Below are 19,297 nucleotides of genomic sequence, written 5' to 3' on the forward strand. Positions count from 1 at the left end.
CTCACAAGTGAAGGGATAGGTAACAGGGTCTGGGAAAGGTGTGGCGCAGTTCGGCAGTGTTCTCTGGAGAACTCTGCTTGGTCTACCTCCAGCATCCAGGGTCCAGGAACCAAGAGAGCCGGCACATCCTGATCTCGGGTCTTCAGGGTCCTCTCTTGGCCCCACCTTGTAGGCGTGACAGTTACCGAAGCCTCAATGGGGGTTGGAACTTCCAGATCAAAGCTGGAATGGCTACCCACTACAATTAGATACTGTGCTTCTTCTAACACTGCTCTTGCTTTTCAGTTGGCTTTGACTGTCTAGGGCAGTGGTTCTCAACCTTCCTAATGCTGTGACCCTTTTATACAGCTCCTCATGTTGTAGTGACCCCCAACCACAGAATCACTTCATTGCTACTTCATAACTGTAATTTTGCTACTGTTATAAATTGCAATGTAAATATTTGATATGAAAGAATATCAAGTCATGACCTATGGATTGAGAAACACTGGTCTAAGGTACTTTTGTTCTTCCACGTGAATTTTAGGATTTTTTTTCTATTTCTGTGAAGAAACTCACTGGACTTTTGTTAAGGATTGCACTGAGTATGTAGCCTGCTTTCAGGAATACAGCCATTTTTACAATACTAATCCAGTTGATCAGGAGCCACAATACTCTGGGAATATTTGTGCCCTCCCTTCGGCTATCAGAATACTGAGACATGTCAGGACCCCAAAGATGGACCTGGGGGTCATGGACACTTGTCCCTCTTCAGAATGAGGACTGCCCTTCACCTGTCAACCTTCCTTCCTTCCTTCGGTTACTTTGCAGGGGTGTCGTCTCAGCAACAAGAGAAGCAGCTAATTCGCTTGCCACTACACCAACAGTCCTGTGTCCCTAGCTAGCACATACAGTTAACATGGAGAAATTAATTCACACTGGCACTTATTAAGACAGAAATAAGAAAAAGCATGTAGAGTTTATAACAGAAAAGTAACTTCTGAAGAAGCATCTTACATGTGGCTCTTCAGTGTTGAGTGCCTTGATGCATCAGGGTCTACGTTAGGAGACAGATGAGGCACCTGTAACCCTCAGGAACTGTGACATATGCCTTTATTGCTACATCATTTCTCCAGAATAAAAAGAATACCAACAAAAAAGCAAATAATAAAAGCTTCACGGAATTCTTTTTAAAATTAACTTATAAATTTAGTACAAATATATTATGGTAATAAAATATTTATTTTAAAAACTCCAGGCAAAAGCCCTGTCATTTCATTTATTTCAAAGCACAGATCATAGGGTTGGGTGGCTCAGCAGTTAAGAGCACTTTCTCAGAATCCATTTGGCAGCTCACACCCATATATTACTCTAGTCCCAGGGGATCTAGTCCCCTCTCCTGGCCTCTGTGGGCACCAGACATGGTACACAGACAGACACAGGCAAAACTCACAAACATAAAAAATATATAAATCTTCAAAAGACAGATTATTTCATCACTCCTTCCTTGGAATGCTGCCTGTGTCCTCCTCTGACCTCAGAGAAAGTCCCGGGCTCCACATCGTCCATGAATCAGGACAGAAATCCAGTAGGGAGAAATCCTGTTGCAATGGGTAGCTGTTTTCATCCAACTCGAAAACGCTCTGGATCTTCAACACACAAGGTTCTGCACTGACGGCCAACAAGGAGTGGAGTAAGTCTGCTGCGACCATGCTGTAGGTGACTTCTGAGGAAGGTACTGAGGAAGAACAACACACACACACACCACTCAGGACCCCTTCTAGCTTCTCAGAACCGCATTCTGAAGGCCTTCCTTGTTTCCCTGGGCTCCTCAAGCTTCACATATACCTTACATTTCTTGTTCTCTACCTCTCTTTCTAGTTTCAAGTTGTTGAAGGTAGTCTAAAAAGATGGCATGGCTCCCACTGAGCATCCAAAGCAAGCACAGGAAATGTCAGCCTGACAGCAATTCCAGCCACCAGCTTCGAAACAAAGTGAAGACTGAGGTCTGTTCTGGCCTGAAGTGAGAAGGGCATGGCATTGGCTTCAGCAGTTAGGAGAACTTGTTCTTGCAGAGGACTTGAGTTTAAATCCCTGCACCCACATGGCGACTCACAACCATTCCTAACTCCAGTTCTAGGGGATCCAATGCCCTCTTTTGGTCTCTTCTGGTGTAGAGATATGCAGGTGAATAAAATACTCATACACATAAAAGAAATTTTAAAAAAGAAGGGCATGTCCATATCAGAAAAAGCCTCATACTCTTATTTCTACAGTTTTTAATCATAGTTATAAGTACATATACAAGCTGAGCATTTCTAAACCAAAGTTCTTGAGACCAGAAGATTTTTGGATGTTAAATTTAATATATATATATAATGCATACATATATATGTGTATATAGACATTATGAGGTATCTTAGGGATAAGACTCAAATCTAAACATGACATTCATTATGTTTCCTATTTTTGGATTAGCTGCTCAACCTATTATTAACAAGAAGAGCAACCCACAATTACAAAACTAAGACACAAAGGAACTAGATTAGCTTGTCTAGCTAAGGAGTCTGAGGCTAATGAGGACAGACATGGAGCATGATCATCTGACAAGCGGGAGCTGTTTGCTTTCTTAGTCCATGACTGTCCCTGGCACCGCAGCTGAGGATCTTAAAAATCCATTCCAACGAGAGATTACTTTCGGTGCATGGTACTACCCATTCATTTGTTTAACTAGTGGGAGGCTAGGCTCCTAGTGCTCTGCTGACCAATCAGGAGTTTCGGCTAAAGAGATTAGGTGTTTCCCTCCTTTATTCATATACGAAGACAGATGTAAGGAGAACTTACCTTCCGCCTTATGTAAGCTTTCGTGTTTCACTCAAACTGAACGATCTTTCTACCTTTATAGTGACAGGAAAAAGCTTTATCTACAACACAGTACCCTTTCTGTCCTGACTACTCCCATCAACAGTTCAGAGAACCACTGCGTGGTGGTGTTGCTATTTTACCTATCGCTCTGTTGAGGCAATCTGGAGAGATGTTGAGAAGAATGCGTTCCATCATCCTTGACCCTACATGGACACAAGTACTATGTTTTCCATCAACTATGGTCATTAAAGCTGGCCTACAAAAAATAAACAACAGAATTTAGAATCAGATTCATGAATAGAAAGGAATGTAGTGAAGTAAAAATAAAACATGACTGCGGATTTCACCCCTTTACCCACATCATTCCAGGACCTTTCATCTTTACAGCCCAGTCTCTCTCCGTCCACCTTGGCTTCTGTCTCTTGTTTGCTCTCTTCTCTCTCTCTCTCTTGCCCTCTCTCTGCTCACCTTTCCTTCCATTCTTCATTTCAACAAATACAAACTGAGTCTCTATTGTACACCATGGACAGTGCTAAATGCTGGTTTATACTCAGGACAAAACAAAACTGGTTCCTTCATTCAAGGCTCTTGGGAATTTTATAAGAAAGCGGGTTTTGTTTGTTCGGGTGTTCTGTCTTATTTTGTTGTTGCTATTGTTCTGGTTGGTTGGTTGGTTGGGATTTGGGTTCTGTTGATTAGGAGCTGCTCATACATGGTGGACTAGTGCTGCACCACTGACCTTTACATCTAACTCCAAGATTAGAGTTTTTCTTTTAACAATGCTGCCAAGATGACTCCATGTGGGCCAGAATAACCTTTTCAATAAATCATGCTGGACACATACGCAAGAAAAATGATATAATTGGAAATCATGTTAAGTAAAAGAGGCCAGATTCAGAAAGACAAATACCACATATTTAATTATATATGGAGAACCCATGTGAAAATTTTGTATATCCTATATATGTAATTATCTATAGTATATACAGTACAGATACGATTTTTAGATATTATATTTATAAAAGCAGAAGGGTACACTAACTGGATGAAGGAAGGGCATCAGCTGAACTGCATAAGAAGCCAGATGGGGAAAGAAGAGAATGAGAACAAAGTATAATGATACAAATAGAGAAAGAAGCCATGATGAAACCCATTGCTTTGTATACCAGCCTAAAAATCAGTAAAATAACTTCAAAAAATCATGCTAGAGCAAGCATATATGAATATGCAAAAGAACAAATTAGACTTCTTCCTTATACCACACACAGAAATCAATACAGGGTAAATTACAAATCTACATATAAACAGCTAAAACTACTAAGCCTTTGAAAGAAAATATAGATGTAAATCTCCATGATCTTGGCTTAAGAAAGGCACTTTTCTTACATCTGACAGCAAAAACTCAAGCAACAGAGAAATTAAAACAAGAGACTTAACACAATATCAAGGATGTGGAGCCACTGCTTCCTAGTAAGATGGAAAATTGCATAACTGCTTTGGAAAACAGCTTGGCCATGCCTTAAGTGGCTAACACATACAACACAGCAAATGCATTCCTGTGTATATACCCAAATCAATGAAAACTATGTCTACACAAAAACATGTACACACATGTTCATAGCAGCCCCAAGGAGGAAAGAACTCTAATGTTCATCAACTTATAAATGGATGAATAATACAGGATATACATACGGTAGAATATTATTTCACAATAAAAACAAGTACTGTGCTAAGGATTTATCTCAGTTAGTACGCTTGCCTAGCATACATAAGTCCTAGATTCAATCCTCAAAACCACAGAAACCAGGCATGATGATGCACACTTACAATCCCAGAACTTGGGAAGCAGAGGCAAGAGGAGCAGAAGTTAAAGCCATTGTGTCTCAGTTACATGGCAAATTCAAGGCAAACCTGGGATACACAAAACTGTCAAAAAAAAAACAAAAACAAAAACAAAACAAAAAAACTGAAGATCCCACATCAGCCACTGATGTAATCTGGGAAGGGTCATACATAAAGAGCCCCTGTGACCAGGTCAGGAAGAACAAGGACTCTGGCCTCTGGCCTCTGAGTCTCTGGATGAAACAGTGCAGACCAAACGCCAGTGCCAGGGCCCAGTGAGTGTGATGGGGGAGAAGCAACTATGGGCAATGCTATGGACAGTGATAGGGCTCCCTAGAACATGGCCAAGTTCTCTGACAGCCAAGCTCAGAAAGTTGCCTTTGCTTAGTTTTGTTTTGTTTTGTTTTGCTGTGGGCAACAAAGACCAAAAGGACCAGAGAAAACAACTCTAATGACCAAAAGTGTAAGCAGCCCAGGAACAAAGTCAAGGCAGATGAGAAGCTGACCATTCTCAAGACCAAGAGGAAAAGGAATCCATCTGAACTCAGCAGAAATGGCTAGGAAGCCTTGAACTCACTGAGGTATGCACATGCGGGAATCACTGCAAGTCTTTCATGCACTGGATAACAAGAGTGAAAAGAAAACTGGAATCTCTTCCTCCCAGGCTCTCGGAAACCAACAGCACTAAAGAACTCCAGCCATCCCCAGCCATCAAATCCTACCTGAGGGGAAAGGTTCTGAGAAAACCCCAGGCAAAGACAGACACCAGAGAGAGGAGCTGAAAAGGAGTGTCCATCTCCATCCCAGTATGAGCATCTGGGAAGATCAAGTTAGTACCTTTGCCTCTCCCACCCTGGACAAGCCTCAAGCATTACCTGTATTTCAAAGGCCACTGTCCCTGGTTTCATGAAGACCCACAGCAGCTTACTTTGCCTGGCTGCATTCCAAACCAACTCAGCCTATCACAGTCAATCCATCTCAACCAGTTCTAGCCAACACATTTTTGAGTGTTGGTCCTGCCAAACCAGGACCAATTTTGACCAGTGACTGAGTCCAACCAACTCCACCCAGTCTAGCATCTCTTAGTTGGCTGCTTCTAGGCTTACACTCTATAAAACATCATCTTACACTTCTCTTCAGAAGGAGCCTTGTTTCCACTGCTTATGACCAAGGCCCCAATCACCTCCCAAGCCTTAAATCTAGTATTTACTGCAAGACTTCAGCCACCAACCAATTCCATGGGGAAAGCCAACATTCCAGAACCAATCATATCAGACCCCATCACAAAAGAGCAGAGGCTGGGGGTGGAGAGATGGCTCAGCAGTTAAGAGTACTCGTTGCTCTTGGCTCCCAACCATAAGACTCCAGTTCCAGGATATCTACATGCTCTGCAGGAACCAGGCATACACATAGTGCACATACATGTAGGCAAAATACTCATACACATAAAAGAAATAAAAACTAAAAGAAAAAAAGGCCAAACTGCATGAACCATAAAGAGGGAGGCTCAGGAGAGTGGGAGAATGCTGCCAGTTCTTCTCTGGGGAAAGAGCAATTTCTTCTTCAGAGGGACAAAGACAGGAAAATTTCTCGGTATTATGGTTGATAATGTAAGCTATCAAGATTGTTGGGACAAAGCGGCTTTCCACAAGGATATTAAATAGATACAGATGGCTAGACTGATTACAGAGATCTACAACCATATAGACACATAGATAACTGTAGACATGTCAACATATAGATAACACACATAGATAACTGTAGACATGTCAACATATAGATAACATTCTCTTTTCTGAAATACTAAAACACAGTAACACTGACAAAAGACATAATTCAGTTACTTTTAATAAACCAGTAATAAAGAAGACATTATTCATTTTCTCATAATTTGATATTATTCACATTAGTTTTCAAAGTAAAATAACTCAAAGAAAGTATTCGGTATGAAGCTAAACTCAAATAGTTCTTAAATAATTAAGCAAATAATAAAACACTTGTATGAAAAAAAATTAAGGCCAGCAAGATGGCTCTGAGGATAAAGGTACCTGCTGTGCAAGCCTTGAATCTACACCTCCTAGTTAGCTTCAGCTATCAACTTGACACAGCCCAGAGCTAGCTATCTGAGGGAGTTTCAATGAGATTGGTCTATGGCCTATGAGCACGTCTGTGGGGTACCATCTCTAGGCAAAGGGCAGGGAGCAAGCCAGTAGGCGGCTTTTCTCCATAGTTTCTGCCTCTGACCTGGCTTGAGTTCCTGGCCTGACTTCTCTTAATGATGCCCTATTACCTGGAAGTATAATCCAACAGACCCTTGCTTCTCCAAGTTGGTTTTGGTCATGGTGTTGATTACCACAGCAACAGAGAGCTAACTGGGTCACCACAGAAGTAGAGAACCAACTCTACAAAGCTGTCCTCTGACCTCCATATATGCCCCATAGCATGGACACATAAACATCACATACAATAATAATAATAAATAAAAACTTTTAAAGTACTGATATAGTCCATAACATAGATGAACTTTGAAAACACTATGCTGAGAGGCCAGTCACTAAAGACCCCACACTATAAGATTTAATTTGTATGAAACGCTCAGGTCAGGTATATCTATAGCAACAGAAAGTAGGTTAGCAGTTTCTACTGTGAGGAGTAGAATAAGTGTTCATGGATCTGGCTATCAGGACAGGTCTACAGTCCTCTGGATACACTATATTATATAGCTGAATTATATAGCTAAAATTCTTAAATTTTTTATTGTGTGTATGGGTGTCATGTGTGCACATGCAATGTGTGAGTTACTGTGGCAGCATGTGACTTATTGCTCAATAAAAACATTTTTTTTTTTTTGGTTTTTCGAGACAGGGTTTCTCTGTGTAGCTTTGCGCCTTTCCTGGAACTCACTTGGTAGTCCAGGCTGGCCTCGAACTCACAGAGATCCGCCTGGCTCTGCCTCCCGAGTGCTGGGATTAAAGGCGTGCGCCACCACCGCCCGGAGGGATAGCTCAGCCGTTAAAGGCTAGGCTCACAACCAAAAATAAAAACATTTTTAAAAGACAAATATACAACTAACTACAAATTATAAGGCATGAATCTGAGAACTGCCTGGGACACATAGCACACCTTGTCTCAACACCCCTCAAAAATTCTGTATAAAATAAATCAACTCTACATCATTTTGAAGGCCTTAATTATTAATAAGTCTAATTCAATTATGTTTGTTGTACATCATACACCTTAATTCACTCTCCTTAGCAATGTCTAAAGCAATAGGAAACTGGCCAGGCCTGGAGGCACAGACTATGATCTAGTTACTTAGGAAGCTGACATAGGAAGATCACAACTTTCTGGACTACAGAGTAAGTTAAAGGTCAGCATGGACAATTTAGACCTTGTCTCAACATAAAGGGTAAAAAGAAGACAAAATATAGCATTTGCCTAGCATGAGGCCCTAAATTCAATCCTCTGGATTGAAAAATAAGAAAGAAAAAGTAAAATTCATTCACTTACTTGTTTTTATTTTACTTATTTTTATTCATTTTGTTGTTGTTGTTATTGTTATTGTTGTTAAAACATGGTCTTGCTATGTAGCCCTGACTGGCCTTGAACTTGAGATCCTACTTTAATCTCCCAATTACTGGGATTGCACATTGTAGCACAGGCCCAGCTTCATTCACTTCTTTCTAACAAACACCAATATCTATAAAGATAAATGAGTCTGACTGACCAAGCTTCTGTATATTATTTTCATATATGCCATGACACACGGCACATGCATATCACTTAGAAAGGTGATGCAGGAGGAGGATTATGAGTTTGACACTAGCCTGGGCTATCTAACAAGACCGTGTTTAAAACAACATAAAAGTAAATAAAGTACTGAATACACATGTACTTCCTTTATACTTCAATATTTGGAAATAACAGGAAAGGACTTCTTGTCCTTTGTAAAGTAATACAATTTTATGATTATAAAACAATGATTATCAAGACTTTGAACACTGATCTGAAAGCAGTGTGCTTTTCACTGAGCTAGCTAACAATTTTACCAGAGAACATATATTGACGAGCTGTCTTTCACTTCTAAAGGAAAGGTGAGAAACGGAAGCACTGAAGTCCAGACAAATATTCCCTGGCCTCTGCAAACAGGGAGAGGTCACAGAACACTTTAACCTTTATAAGTTATTGATGGGACAGTCAGATGTCGGTTAAAAGTGAACGAAGTCTTCAATATAGCTGTTTTAAAGAAAGTAAGATCCACCTCATTCTTTAAAATAGTCTTATTCATTACTGGGGAATTTTTGCTTTCACAAACAGTTGTCACCCAGGGAAATTTTATTCTTCTGCTTAAGCGCCAGTTAGTTACATTATAAAGAACAGGATCTTGTACTTTTTCGTCACTTCCAGTCCTATGCAGTATTTTCCACCAAATCAACAAAACGTCACACTCTGTTGCCTTACCTATAGAATGTTTTCTTCCCAGCAAATGGCAAGCAGCTCAGACATTGTCTGTAGACCCTGTTCTCATCTGTTTCCAGTTCTGAGCCACACTGTGCACAGCCAGCATATGTAATGTTGGGAAGAGAAGAGAAGATACCCTTCAGAGAACTGTGAGCATTTAGAGCTATCTTCTGAGCTGCTGGGACAGTAAACACCAGCTCTGAAACCTTGGCTTTAATCAGAACCACTCCTACATTAAAAAAAGAAAGAAAGAATTATTAGAGCCAACAATAACTTTAACTGACAAACACAGCTAGCAATGTGGTTCATTTACAGTCACTTAGAGTATAGGCTACACCAAGGTCTTACTCTTGGAATTCTTCCCTTCCAAGAGAATCTCAACTCACTTATGGCTTCAATAAAGAACCTAGAATATAATGGAGGATTTGTCTGCAACTGAGTGAATCTGAGTGACCATTCGAAAAGGAATGGATTGGGGAGGGGAGCATGGTTTCTTCTGTCATTCACTGTAACCTCAAGCATGTTAACACCTCTAACAATTCATAATTCATTCATCCACTAAATATATACCAAATATCTACTACATCTACTATGATCTTTTGATCCTAACTTATTTTTGCCTTTCTGCATACTAGTATAGCCTATGAATCTATCTGAACATTACTCTCCTCTCCATACTCATTTAAAGGTGTCTTTAATCTTGCAGACTTGGTCTTATATTTTTTGTTAGTCAGCTTTTCATCACTAAAACAAAATATCTGACATCATATACAGGCAGGGAGATGTATTTGAGCTCACGGGTTCAGAGGTCTCAGCACAGGCATGGTGGGAGAGGACAGCAGAGCAGGGCAGCTCACATCATGGCAGCCAGGAAACAGGGAGAATGCTGGTGCTAGCTGGAGTTTTCTTTTCCTTTTTCTCTGGACCCCCAGCCAAGGGGATGCTGCCACACACAGTTAGAACAGGCCTTCTCCCTTGGTTAACTGTCTTTGGAAATATCCCACAGACATAGGCTGAGTTGTACTTCACTTAGTTCCTAGCCCTTCTTAATCCAATCAAGTTAGCAATCAAGTTAGCCATCAAGATCCTCTTACAGTTATAGATCAGGATGTATCATGTCTGTCCCTGTGCAGTTTTCTGGCTATCTCTTTGGGAATCCAATAGTGGTGACTCTCCTTAATGTCTTTCATTTGTCTTAGTCTCTTGGGGCCCAGAGATGCTTTCATCATTTCTTCTACTCAGGCCACATATCTCTACATGAGTTAGTGGGAGTGGGTAGTGGTCACATATTTAATAAGCTGTAGCAGACTCAACATTACACTTTTGCACAGACAAGTTCAATCACACACATACAAAAACTGAGATATGCGATAATTTCAGAACTGTTATATAACTCTGTCATTTTACAAATTGGCATACCACTTTCTTCTAAAAGTGGACTTTGCTTTCAGGGGTATTCTAGAAGGCTGGGCACTAGAGCTCTGCTTCTCGTAGGGGAAACAGAGTGTCTTCAGCTCTTTACAAGGAGCCACCCTTCTCTACCATTTGTCAGCAAGAAGACTGGCTTGGGACATCTCCCTGGTTTGATAGCCCCTTTCTCTTGTCTGTTATTTAACTGGAAAAAACAGGCTAGGGAAAATTGCTTGTTTTTGCATGTTCTTTTTCTCTTTTCACACTTTAAAGAAACAATGACAGAAACCTGTGGTGGTATTTTACTTGTACTGAAATGTGATTTTAATTGTATGTTAATAAATAAAGTTGCCCAGGGGTCAGAGCTATTAGAGCCATAGCAAGAGCGTGGCGGTGGTGGCGCACGCCTTTAATCCCAGCACTTGGTAGACAGAGCTAGGTAGATCTCTGTGTGTAAAAGGATACAGCCAACACTGGAGACACACGCCTTTAATCTCAATACCATAGAGGACCTGGAGGGCTGAACATACAGGCAGTGACGACGCAGTCACGTGTTTGGGTTTACAACCAATGAGAAGGCAGAACAGAAAGACTATATAAGACAAACACACAGGAAGTAGGCCCCTTCTTTTCGGAGAACTCTCTTGGCTGAAGCAGGAAGGGTAAGGCTCTTAGTTCTGACCTCTTGGCTTTCTTCTCTGAATCGGCTCTGTGTTTCTTATTTAATAAGACAGTTGGTTACATCTACAGAAGTCTTGTGTCTGTTCTTGTAGCTGACCATAACAGAATGAAAGGGGCTAAAGAGGCCCTTTGACTACAACCTATCAAAGACTGGCGACAACATACAGTTTGGGTATCCAATGGGGAGCACACCCCCAGATTTCCAAGAACATTCCCAGTGCTCAGCATCATCCCCAAGAGAGTGAGGTTGTATCTTTGCTACCATTAACCATCGGTTCTGTGGCCACCAATTTGCTGACTCCTGTGAGGTTGCTTATTTTTATTTTTAAGTCTAATCCTAGGCTTTGATCCTAGCATGTCACTATCTTGTGGAAGCAGTAGATGAAGTTGACTCCACCATAGTAACAAATAAAAACTGTAAAGTGGGACTGCCCCTTGCTGCCTGTGGCCCTCCTTCCTATGGCAGCCATCTCTGTGGTCTATGGAATTTTGAGGGTGGACATAGTTTAAAAATTTATATGATGATTCATTACTCAAGATTTCACTAGTTAGTGTAAATCTGGACTCTACTTTGGTCACAGTAACTTCATGTTTGAAAGTGGTATAAAAGGTATCACTATAAAAACCTATATTTGCTGGACAGTGATGGCTCACACCTTTGATCCCAGTACTCAGGAGGCAGAGGTTTGGTGGATCTCTGAGTTTGAGGCCAGCCAGGTCTACAGAGGAAGTTCCAGGACAGCCAGGGCTGTTACACAGAGAAACCGTGTCTCAAAATAACAACAACAACAAACAACAAAAAAAACCTAAAAAAAACCCCAAACAAACAAAAAAAGGTCTATTAAAAAAAGCTTATATTTTTTAAAAATCTGTGCTTCTTAAAAATATTAATATAACTGTTAATAAAGGCTACATATATGGAGTTATTTTCTAATAATAAAATCACTACTTTCAACTAAAATGTTTTTTGTTCATTCTGCACTTGTACTTTTATTAACTTAGTTTGATGATGTAGCAATGCTAGCCTATACTTGTATCTCAGAAAAATATATACATACATATATTAGCTACTTTTCTCATCACTGTGGCTACACACCACACCAACAGCAACTCAAGAAAGAAGGGATTATTTTGGTTCACAGCTCAAAGACTGCACTCCACCCTGAAGAGGAAGGCATGAGCATAGGAGCCAGGCTGTCTGCACATTGTATCCTCAGGAAGATGGGTGCTGGTGCTCAGCTCACTTTCTCCTTTTTCCATTTTTATCCAGTCAGGACTTGAGACCACAGGATGGGCTGCCCACATTCAGGGTGCGTGCTCCCTCCTAGTTAACCTCTATGAAGACACCCTCACAGCACATGCAGAGGTTATGTTACCCAGGTGAGTCTAAATCCAGTCGAGCCAACAGTGAAGACTGATCAACACAAGGCATGTATGAATTAACATGACCAGTAAGAGTCGATTATCATTCGGTCATAGTGGAGCAAGGACTAGATCTATACTCCCATCTTGTTATACACACACACACACACACACACACACACACACACACACACACACACACACACACACAGTTCCTAACACTCGAGGTATCTCAGAATGGTAAGGATATTTTTTGCATGGCAAATCTGAGATGACCTGGGTCACATGCTATTATCTGGGCCCCTTGGGTATCTTGACTAAGTCTATATGGCCAGCACAGAGCAGGAACAGACCAACCCCAGAGCTTCCACAGGCATGGAAAGGGTGTCTTTACCACAGCTAAAAGAGAAAAACTCACAAGTCACAGAGCACTGGCAAACCCAGACACTTTACTGTACAGGAAATTTATGGCACTAATGATCCACATTGATGGGGGGGGGTCTCAATTTCTATCTTAAATAAGAAAAAGCAAAACTCAAATAGATAGAAAAAAAGAAATAATACAGAACAGAGGTGAATAAAAGAGAAAACAGAAAAATCACTGAAACCAAAAGTGATTGCAATCAATAAAATAAAAATAAAAAAACAAATTACTAATATCAGGTAAGATCAATAGCATTACCTATTCTATCAATATTCAAAAGCATAGTAAGAGAATGACTTATCAATATACTTAACAATGCATATCAATAATTTTTGCTATGTCAATAATTTAAATGAACAAATTTCTCGAAAATTACAAACCAAAATTCACTCAACAAGTAGATAATCTTAACAGCTCTGTATCTATGAAATACATTGAATTTATAGTTAAAACCTTTCAACAATGAAAACTTCAGAGCCTGGGATGGTGGTGTACACCTGCAATCCCAGCCGATGGCAGGAGGATCATGAGTTGGAGGTCAGGGTAAGCTATATAATGAGACTCTATTTAAAGACAAAAATATAATTATACATGAAAAAAATATTAGGTGATCCTTAATTGCTTAAAAGAAAAACTCACAGAGTTAGCAGGAGAAAGCTAAGAAATCAAAATCTGTTTCAGCTATCTGTAAAGATCTACATCATTTCACCCTCCACCACCTCCTCCTCCTCCTCCTCCTCCTCCTCTTCTTCTTCTTCTTTTTTTTTTTTTTTAAACAGGGTTTCTCTGTGTGCAGCCCTGGCTGTCCTGGAACTCACTCTGTAGACCAGGCTGGCCTTGAACTCAGAGATCCGCCTGCCTCTGCCTCCAGAGTGCTGGGATTAAAGGTGTAAGCCACCACCACCCGGCTACATTTCACTTTCATATTTAATTATATATATTCTCACAAATGGTAGCCTCTTTGCTCATACTAAAGCTAGAAACATTTTACATATATAAAGATCATACCTGAATACTTATCCTTTAGGTGAGTTGCTAAGTCTGATGTCTTGACAAAGGAGGGTATAGTTTTTTGAAATTTTGCTCTAAATGAAATTGCTCTTGTATCGTCCTCAAACAGGCATTCACAGGATGACCACAGTGTTGTATGCAACTCTAAGTTTTCTAGTATGCAATTGCGTTGAACAAAAAGGTACTTAAATTCCCAAATACGATCTTAAACAAAAACAAATAAAAACAAAAAGTCACCAAAATAAGAGGGTCTATGCTCAGAATCAGATTAACTAGACTAACCTAACTGAATCAGCTAAACACAACTTTTATCACTAAAGGATTTAGGCAAAACAGACAAACTATAACTGTATGTTCAAGCAATTGAATTTAAAAGCTGCAGACTTATTTTTTGAGAGCATCTCTCTATAGAGTCCACACTGGCTATAAACTCTTATTCCTCCTGCCTCTGCCTCCAAGTACTGGAATTACATGTGTGCACCACCACATCTGGCTAGACATCATTTCAATAATCTTGTAATGATTTCTTGGACCCTTACACTACTGCCTTTTAGAATAGAACATTCTCATTTTGAGACCTAGAAAGTTTTTAACTAGTTGGGTCTTTTTTTTAAGGACATTGAAATGGATGTATTCTGATTCCCTCAGTAAGAACCGATTTTTGTTCCGAAATGACAAATAAATCAACAAATCTATACAGACAGCATCATTAGATAGATATTAGATGGGTGCTAGGAACTGGACCCAGCTCCTCTACCAACAGCCTATAACTGGTTATCAGAAAAAAACTGTGCTGAGAAATCTCCTTTTGCTTTAGTATAATTGGCGGGGGTGGGGGATATTTTACTTTACAAGATGTAGTCCATCATTAAGGGAAGCAAAGGCAAAGATTCAAGGCAGGAGCTTGAAGCAGAAACCAATGGAAGACCACTGTTTACAGAATGCTCCTAGGTTTCCTACACAGAACATGTTCAGGAATGGCACCTTTCACAGGGGAGGTCCTCCTACATCAATCAGCAACCAAGAAACTGCCCAGAGACCAAACAAATCGGGGAATTCTTCAAGTGAGACTGTGTCTTCCCAGACGGGTCACGCTGACAATGAAGATTAGCCATCACATCTTTCCTTTGGGTTATTGTAAACATTCTACAAGCTTTTCTACTAGTCAAAAATATACTATCATTGTATGCTAGTTATATGCAGATAGTTTACATTACCTATGATTTCAACAGTAACATCAATAATTTGATATTATGTTATCATTTTCTTTTTAAAATTTTTTTTATAGCCCAAACAGTTTCCCCTTCCCCCAATCCTCTTAACTGCCCTACCTCCTGTTTTAGGTAATTTTAAAGTTGAATATACAATAGAGAATGTAATTACTTGAAAAGAAAGTCTATACTGTTGTTTAAAAATTAGAACTGTTGGGCTGTTGGTAGAGTGCCCAACATGCATGAGATCTGGGTTTGATCCCCAGCACAGCATAAACGGAGCATGATGGTGCACACCTGTAATGCTAGCCACTTGAGAAGTGAAGACAGGATCAGAAATTCAGTATCATTCTCAACTACTTAGTGAGTTAGAGGCCAGCCTGTCTCAATAATAACAACAACAAAAAATCAGTCCTTACCGAGGTGAGCTAAATAGGTGCTACTGTGTCTAAACACCATTTTGTTTAGACTTCCAGAACTGTGGTTCTAGAGAAGTTAGCTAAGTAAGACAGCTCAATTGCTTTATCAGTGAACTATTGATTATGGCAAACCTGAGGAAGTTACAGTAGACAAGCTCTGATGTATTTCCACATCTCAACTGTGGACTTAGGATGTATTTGGATTACAAATGTCCATGTAGACATAACAGTGACTTTGGATAATATACAATCATAAATTGGGGTTATTTGCATTACTCTGCTTAATTAGCTATATTATGAGAGTACTTTATCATAATTCATTATGTATTTGAAATGGTAGACTGCTTTTTTAAACAATTGCATGAAAATGGCATTTGATTCTGTATAGATTATTTCAGGCTTACCTAATTATTCTTTTGTTTGTGATAGGGTCTCATGTAGCCCAGGCTGGCCTCTAAATACCTATGTAGCCAAATATAGCCTTGAACTCCTGATCCTTGTGCCTCTATCTCCCAAGTGCTGAAATTACAAGCATGTACCACTAGGCAGTCCCAATTACTCTTAAGTATAATTTATGTTGCTAGTGTACCCTCATTAGAATCTAAGCTGTGACCAATGCATGCTGCATACAAAGCATGCCAGCTTCCTGCTAGCAACTCGTATTTCAAAGGAATGTAAAGTTGAGATTTCTTACTGTTCTTCCCCAAAACATCAATTCCATTATCATTATTATTGAATAATGACTACTTGGTGATCATTTCTGATTCTATGAGCTAAGTTTGTTCTCCTTAAGAGTATGTGAAAGCCAGTGCCTACTACAGAGGCTGATATGGAGATGACTGCAAGAACTGCTAAACAGATAAAAAGAAGACTAATAGTTTCTGAAAGTACAATCACTTAATTAAATGAGCCTTCAAAACTGTAATTTTTCTATTAAAAGGAATTGTCTTGAGGTATTGATGCAGATGTTAAAACTTTAAAATGATGAGGATATACATAAATTTAGGTATAATTAGTGAATTCAGCAAGAGCAACTTATATCATAATTCCTGGATTCATAAGTTTTCAGTATTAACTAAAAAGCCATAGAATTATCTAGAGATACCAACAATTCCTCTTCTGTTACTACAAAATTCTTAACTAAACACCAGTCACACTAAGAAAGGAGTGATGTGTTCTGCCTCAATACCACTCTACCTCTGACCTACATTTTGTTTAGCATGCACTGGACTCGTGTTCATGGCTGAGACGGGATGGTCAGTGATCATGTCTGTCATTGATATGTTTGTCACATTTCACAACTGGACAAACATCTGTTACTATTTGATCCTAACATAAAAGTCAGACTTATCTCAAATCCTAGTTACGGGCTATTAATGATTAAGAGACAATGTGACAGATCCTACCTCCAGATAAGCACTTGAAAGACAGAAGTTTGGAATGCAACATTAACTCATTCAAGTATGAAATAATGAATCAGTTGATTAACATCTAATTATTTTGAAAGTAAGGTAACTCAAAAACCACTAAACTCTCTGGTGGTAAAAATCAGAATTTCTCAGTAGTGAAGGAAGATACTGTACTAATTTTTGAAACATCCCTTTTAATTTAATACACCATGAATTATTAACTTGTGCTTTTAAATAATGTACCACTGGATCATATTTTTTAAGCAAGCATTCTATAATAGCTAAGAGCCCACATTTTTAACTGGAATAAAAACCCAGAACATAGCAATTAATTCAATAGGAATTGTGACTTAAAAGACTTAATATAATTCCCCTAATATCTGCCTTGTGACAGAAAGGAACTTATTTATAAGAGCACTCTGGCTGAAAAAAACAAACTGCAGATACTTTTCCAGAATTAAAAATTTAAAGAACATCTCTGAGGGGCTAGAAAGATGGCTCAGCAGTTAAAAGCATGCATTACAATTGCAAAAGACCAAATGTTCCCAACACCTACATTAGGCAGCTGTAACTCCAACTCTAGGAAATCTGATGCCCTTTTCTGGATTCCACAGGCACCTGTACTCACATGCAAATATCCACAGACAGACACACAGACAGACAGACACACACAATTTAAGAATAATAAAATCTTTTTTTAAACAACATTATTTGAATGAGATAAAGTTTTTACTAATGTCCTCATGTAGTAGGTATGAAAACATTCAAGCCTTTATTTTGTCATCCTTAATTACAAAGGACTTCTAGATAACTAAATTACTATAAGTATAAAATTATAGCACTAGAAATTTGCAGAGGAGCATTCAATCACTATTATTTCAAATGCCATCATCTCTTCAAAGTCTCTGCACCTGAGATAAACAAACATTAATCATTTACCAAGGATAAATAGGTTAAATGCTTTCCTTTTTTCCAGTGTATTTACCTTTTTTCCTTTGAAGCTGAGTATACCAGGCTGCTCCTGGACCCCACAATACAAGCACATAATGTTGACCTTGAGCCTGTTCCACAGTTAACAGAACTTTCCTTTGCTTCTGTCCTCTATAACTATACACTGCCTCTGGAAAAGGAAGAGGAACACTGTAGCTGGTATTACCCGGCTTGGGTGACAACAAAATATCTCACGGTAAATACATAGTGGTAATCAACTAAAGCATTAAGATGGTCTTGTATAGCTTTTTATAAGCTAAAATTAAAGAGGCACTCAAAATATTTACCTGTCAAGCAGGGAAGGGGCTTAGTCCTGCCTCAACTTGATATGCGAGACTTTGCTGACTCCCCATGGGAGACCTTACCCTCTCTGAGGAGTGGATGGGATTGGAGGAAATGGGGGGTGGGACAGGAAGAAGGGAGGGAGGGACAACTGTGGTTGGTATGTAAAATGAAAAAAAAAACTTAAAAAAAATATTTACCTGTCAATACAGTGACATCCACTACTCTGAGTATGGCATGGACTAATGTATCAGGCTGCAGCTGCTCCAATTCCACAAACTCTACAGTGTTCATTTTCTGATGCTGCCTCTGAGGCAGATCTTTGAGATAGGAATGTTTTGAAGACACATATCCCAGTAAGTCCTGAAGTATAACACTGGCAACTACATTGGAATCTAAGAAACACAAAACATGGACAAAGGAAGGCATCATATTTTGCTGGTAATCACAACTGTGAAAACAACTGCTATGGTGGTTTGAATAAGAATGGTCCCCATAGGCTCATAAATTTGAATGCTTAGTCACCAGGGAGTATCAACTCATAAAATAAAGCATTTAATTAGGACTTGCTTATAGTTTCAGAGTCCATTATCATCATGGCAGGAGGCATGGTGGCACACAGGCAGACATGGTGCTGAAGAAATAGCTGAGAGTTCCACATCTGGATCTGCAGCAGCAGGAAGAGAGTGCCACTGGGTCAGCATGAGCTTTTGAGACCCCAGTGACACACTTTCTCAACAAGGCCACCCTCCTAACCCTTTTCAAGTGGTGTCACTCCCTATGGAACACATGCTTCAATGAGAATTAGGGGAGGAAGAATCTTTGTGTATGTGTGGTTGCTATGCTGTGTGGAATTTGGTTGGGAAGAGAGGTGTGACCACTTTATAGCATCTTGGAAGCACTAAGGACAGCATCCTAAACTTAAATGGTGAGGGGCAGGTTCGGGAGAGT

At 39.6% G+C, this 19,297-nt stretch overlaps 1 protein-coding gene across 9 annotated transcripts in view; it reads right to left on the reverse strand.

Moving 5' to 3' along the window:
• Shld2 (shieldin complex subunit 2) overlaps positions 1-19,297 on the reverse strand; it is an 89,078-nt gene that overhangs the window by 5,362 nt on the left and 64,419 nt on the right. For 7 of the 9 annotated variants that reach the window (XM_052733957.1, XM_052733955.1, XM_052733954.1 and 4 more), the window contains 6 exons: positions 18,547-18,741; positions 18,060-18,194; positions 14,033-14,239; positions 9,148-9,376; positions 2,985-3,100; positions 1,516-1,717 (listed from right to left, as the gene is read on the reverse strand). In XM_052733957.1, the coding sequence (XP_052589917.1) occupies positions 1,516-1,717; positions 2,985-3,100; positions 9,148-9,376; positions 14,033-14,239; positions 18,060-18,194; positions 18,547-18,741 (1,084 nt within the window). Of the gene's footprint in view, positions 1-5; positions 1,718-2,984; positions 3,101-9,147; positions 9,377-14,032; positions 14,240-18,059; positions 18,195-18,546; positions 18,742-19,297 lie in introns of all 9 variants that reach the window. The other 2 variants (XR_008217190.1, XM_052733958.1) reach the window with 2 other exon arrangements.

Source organism: Peromyscus californicus, unplaced genomic scaffold (assembly GCF_007827085.1).
Source record: "Peromyscus californicus insignis strain IS unplaced genomic scaffold, ASM782708v3 Scaffold_12__1_contigs__length_115047231, whole genome shotgun sequence".
Classification (NCBI taxonomy): domain Eukaryota; kingdom Metazoa; phylum Chordata; class Mammalia; order Rodentia; family Cricetidae; genus Peromyscus; species Peromyscus californicus.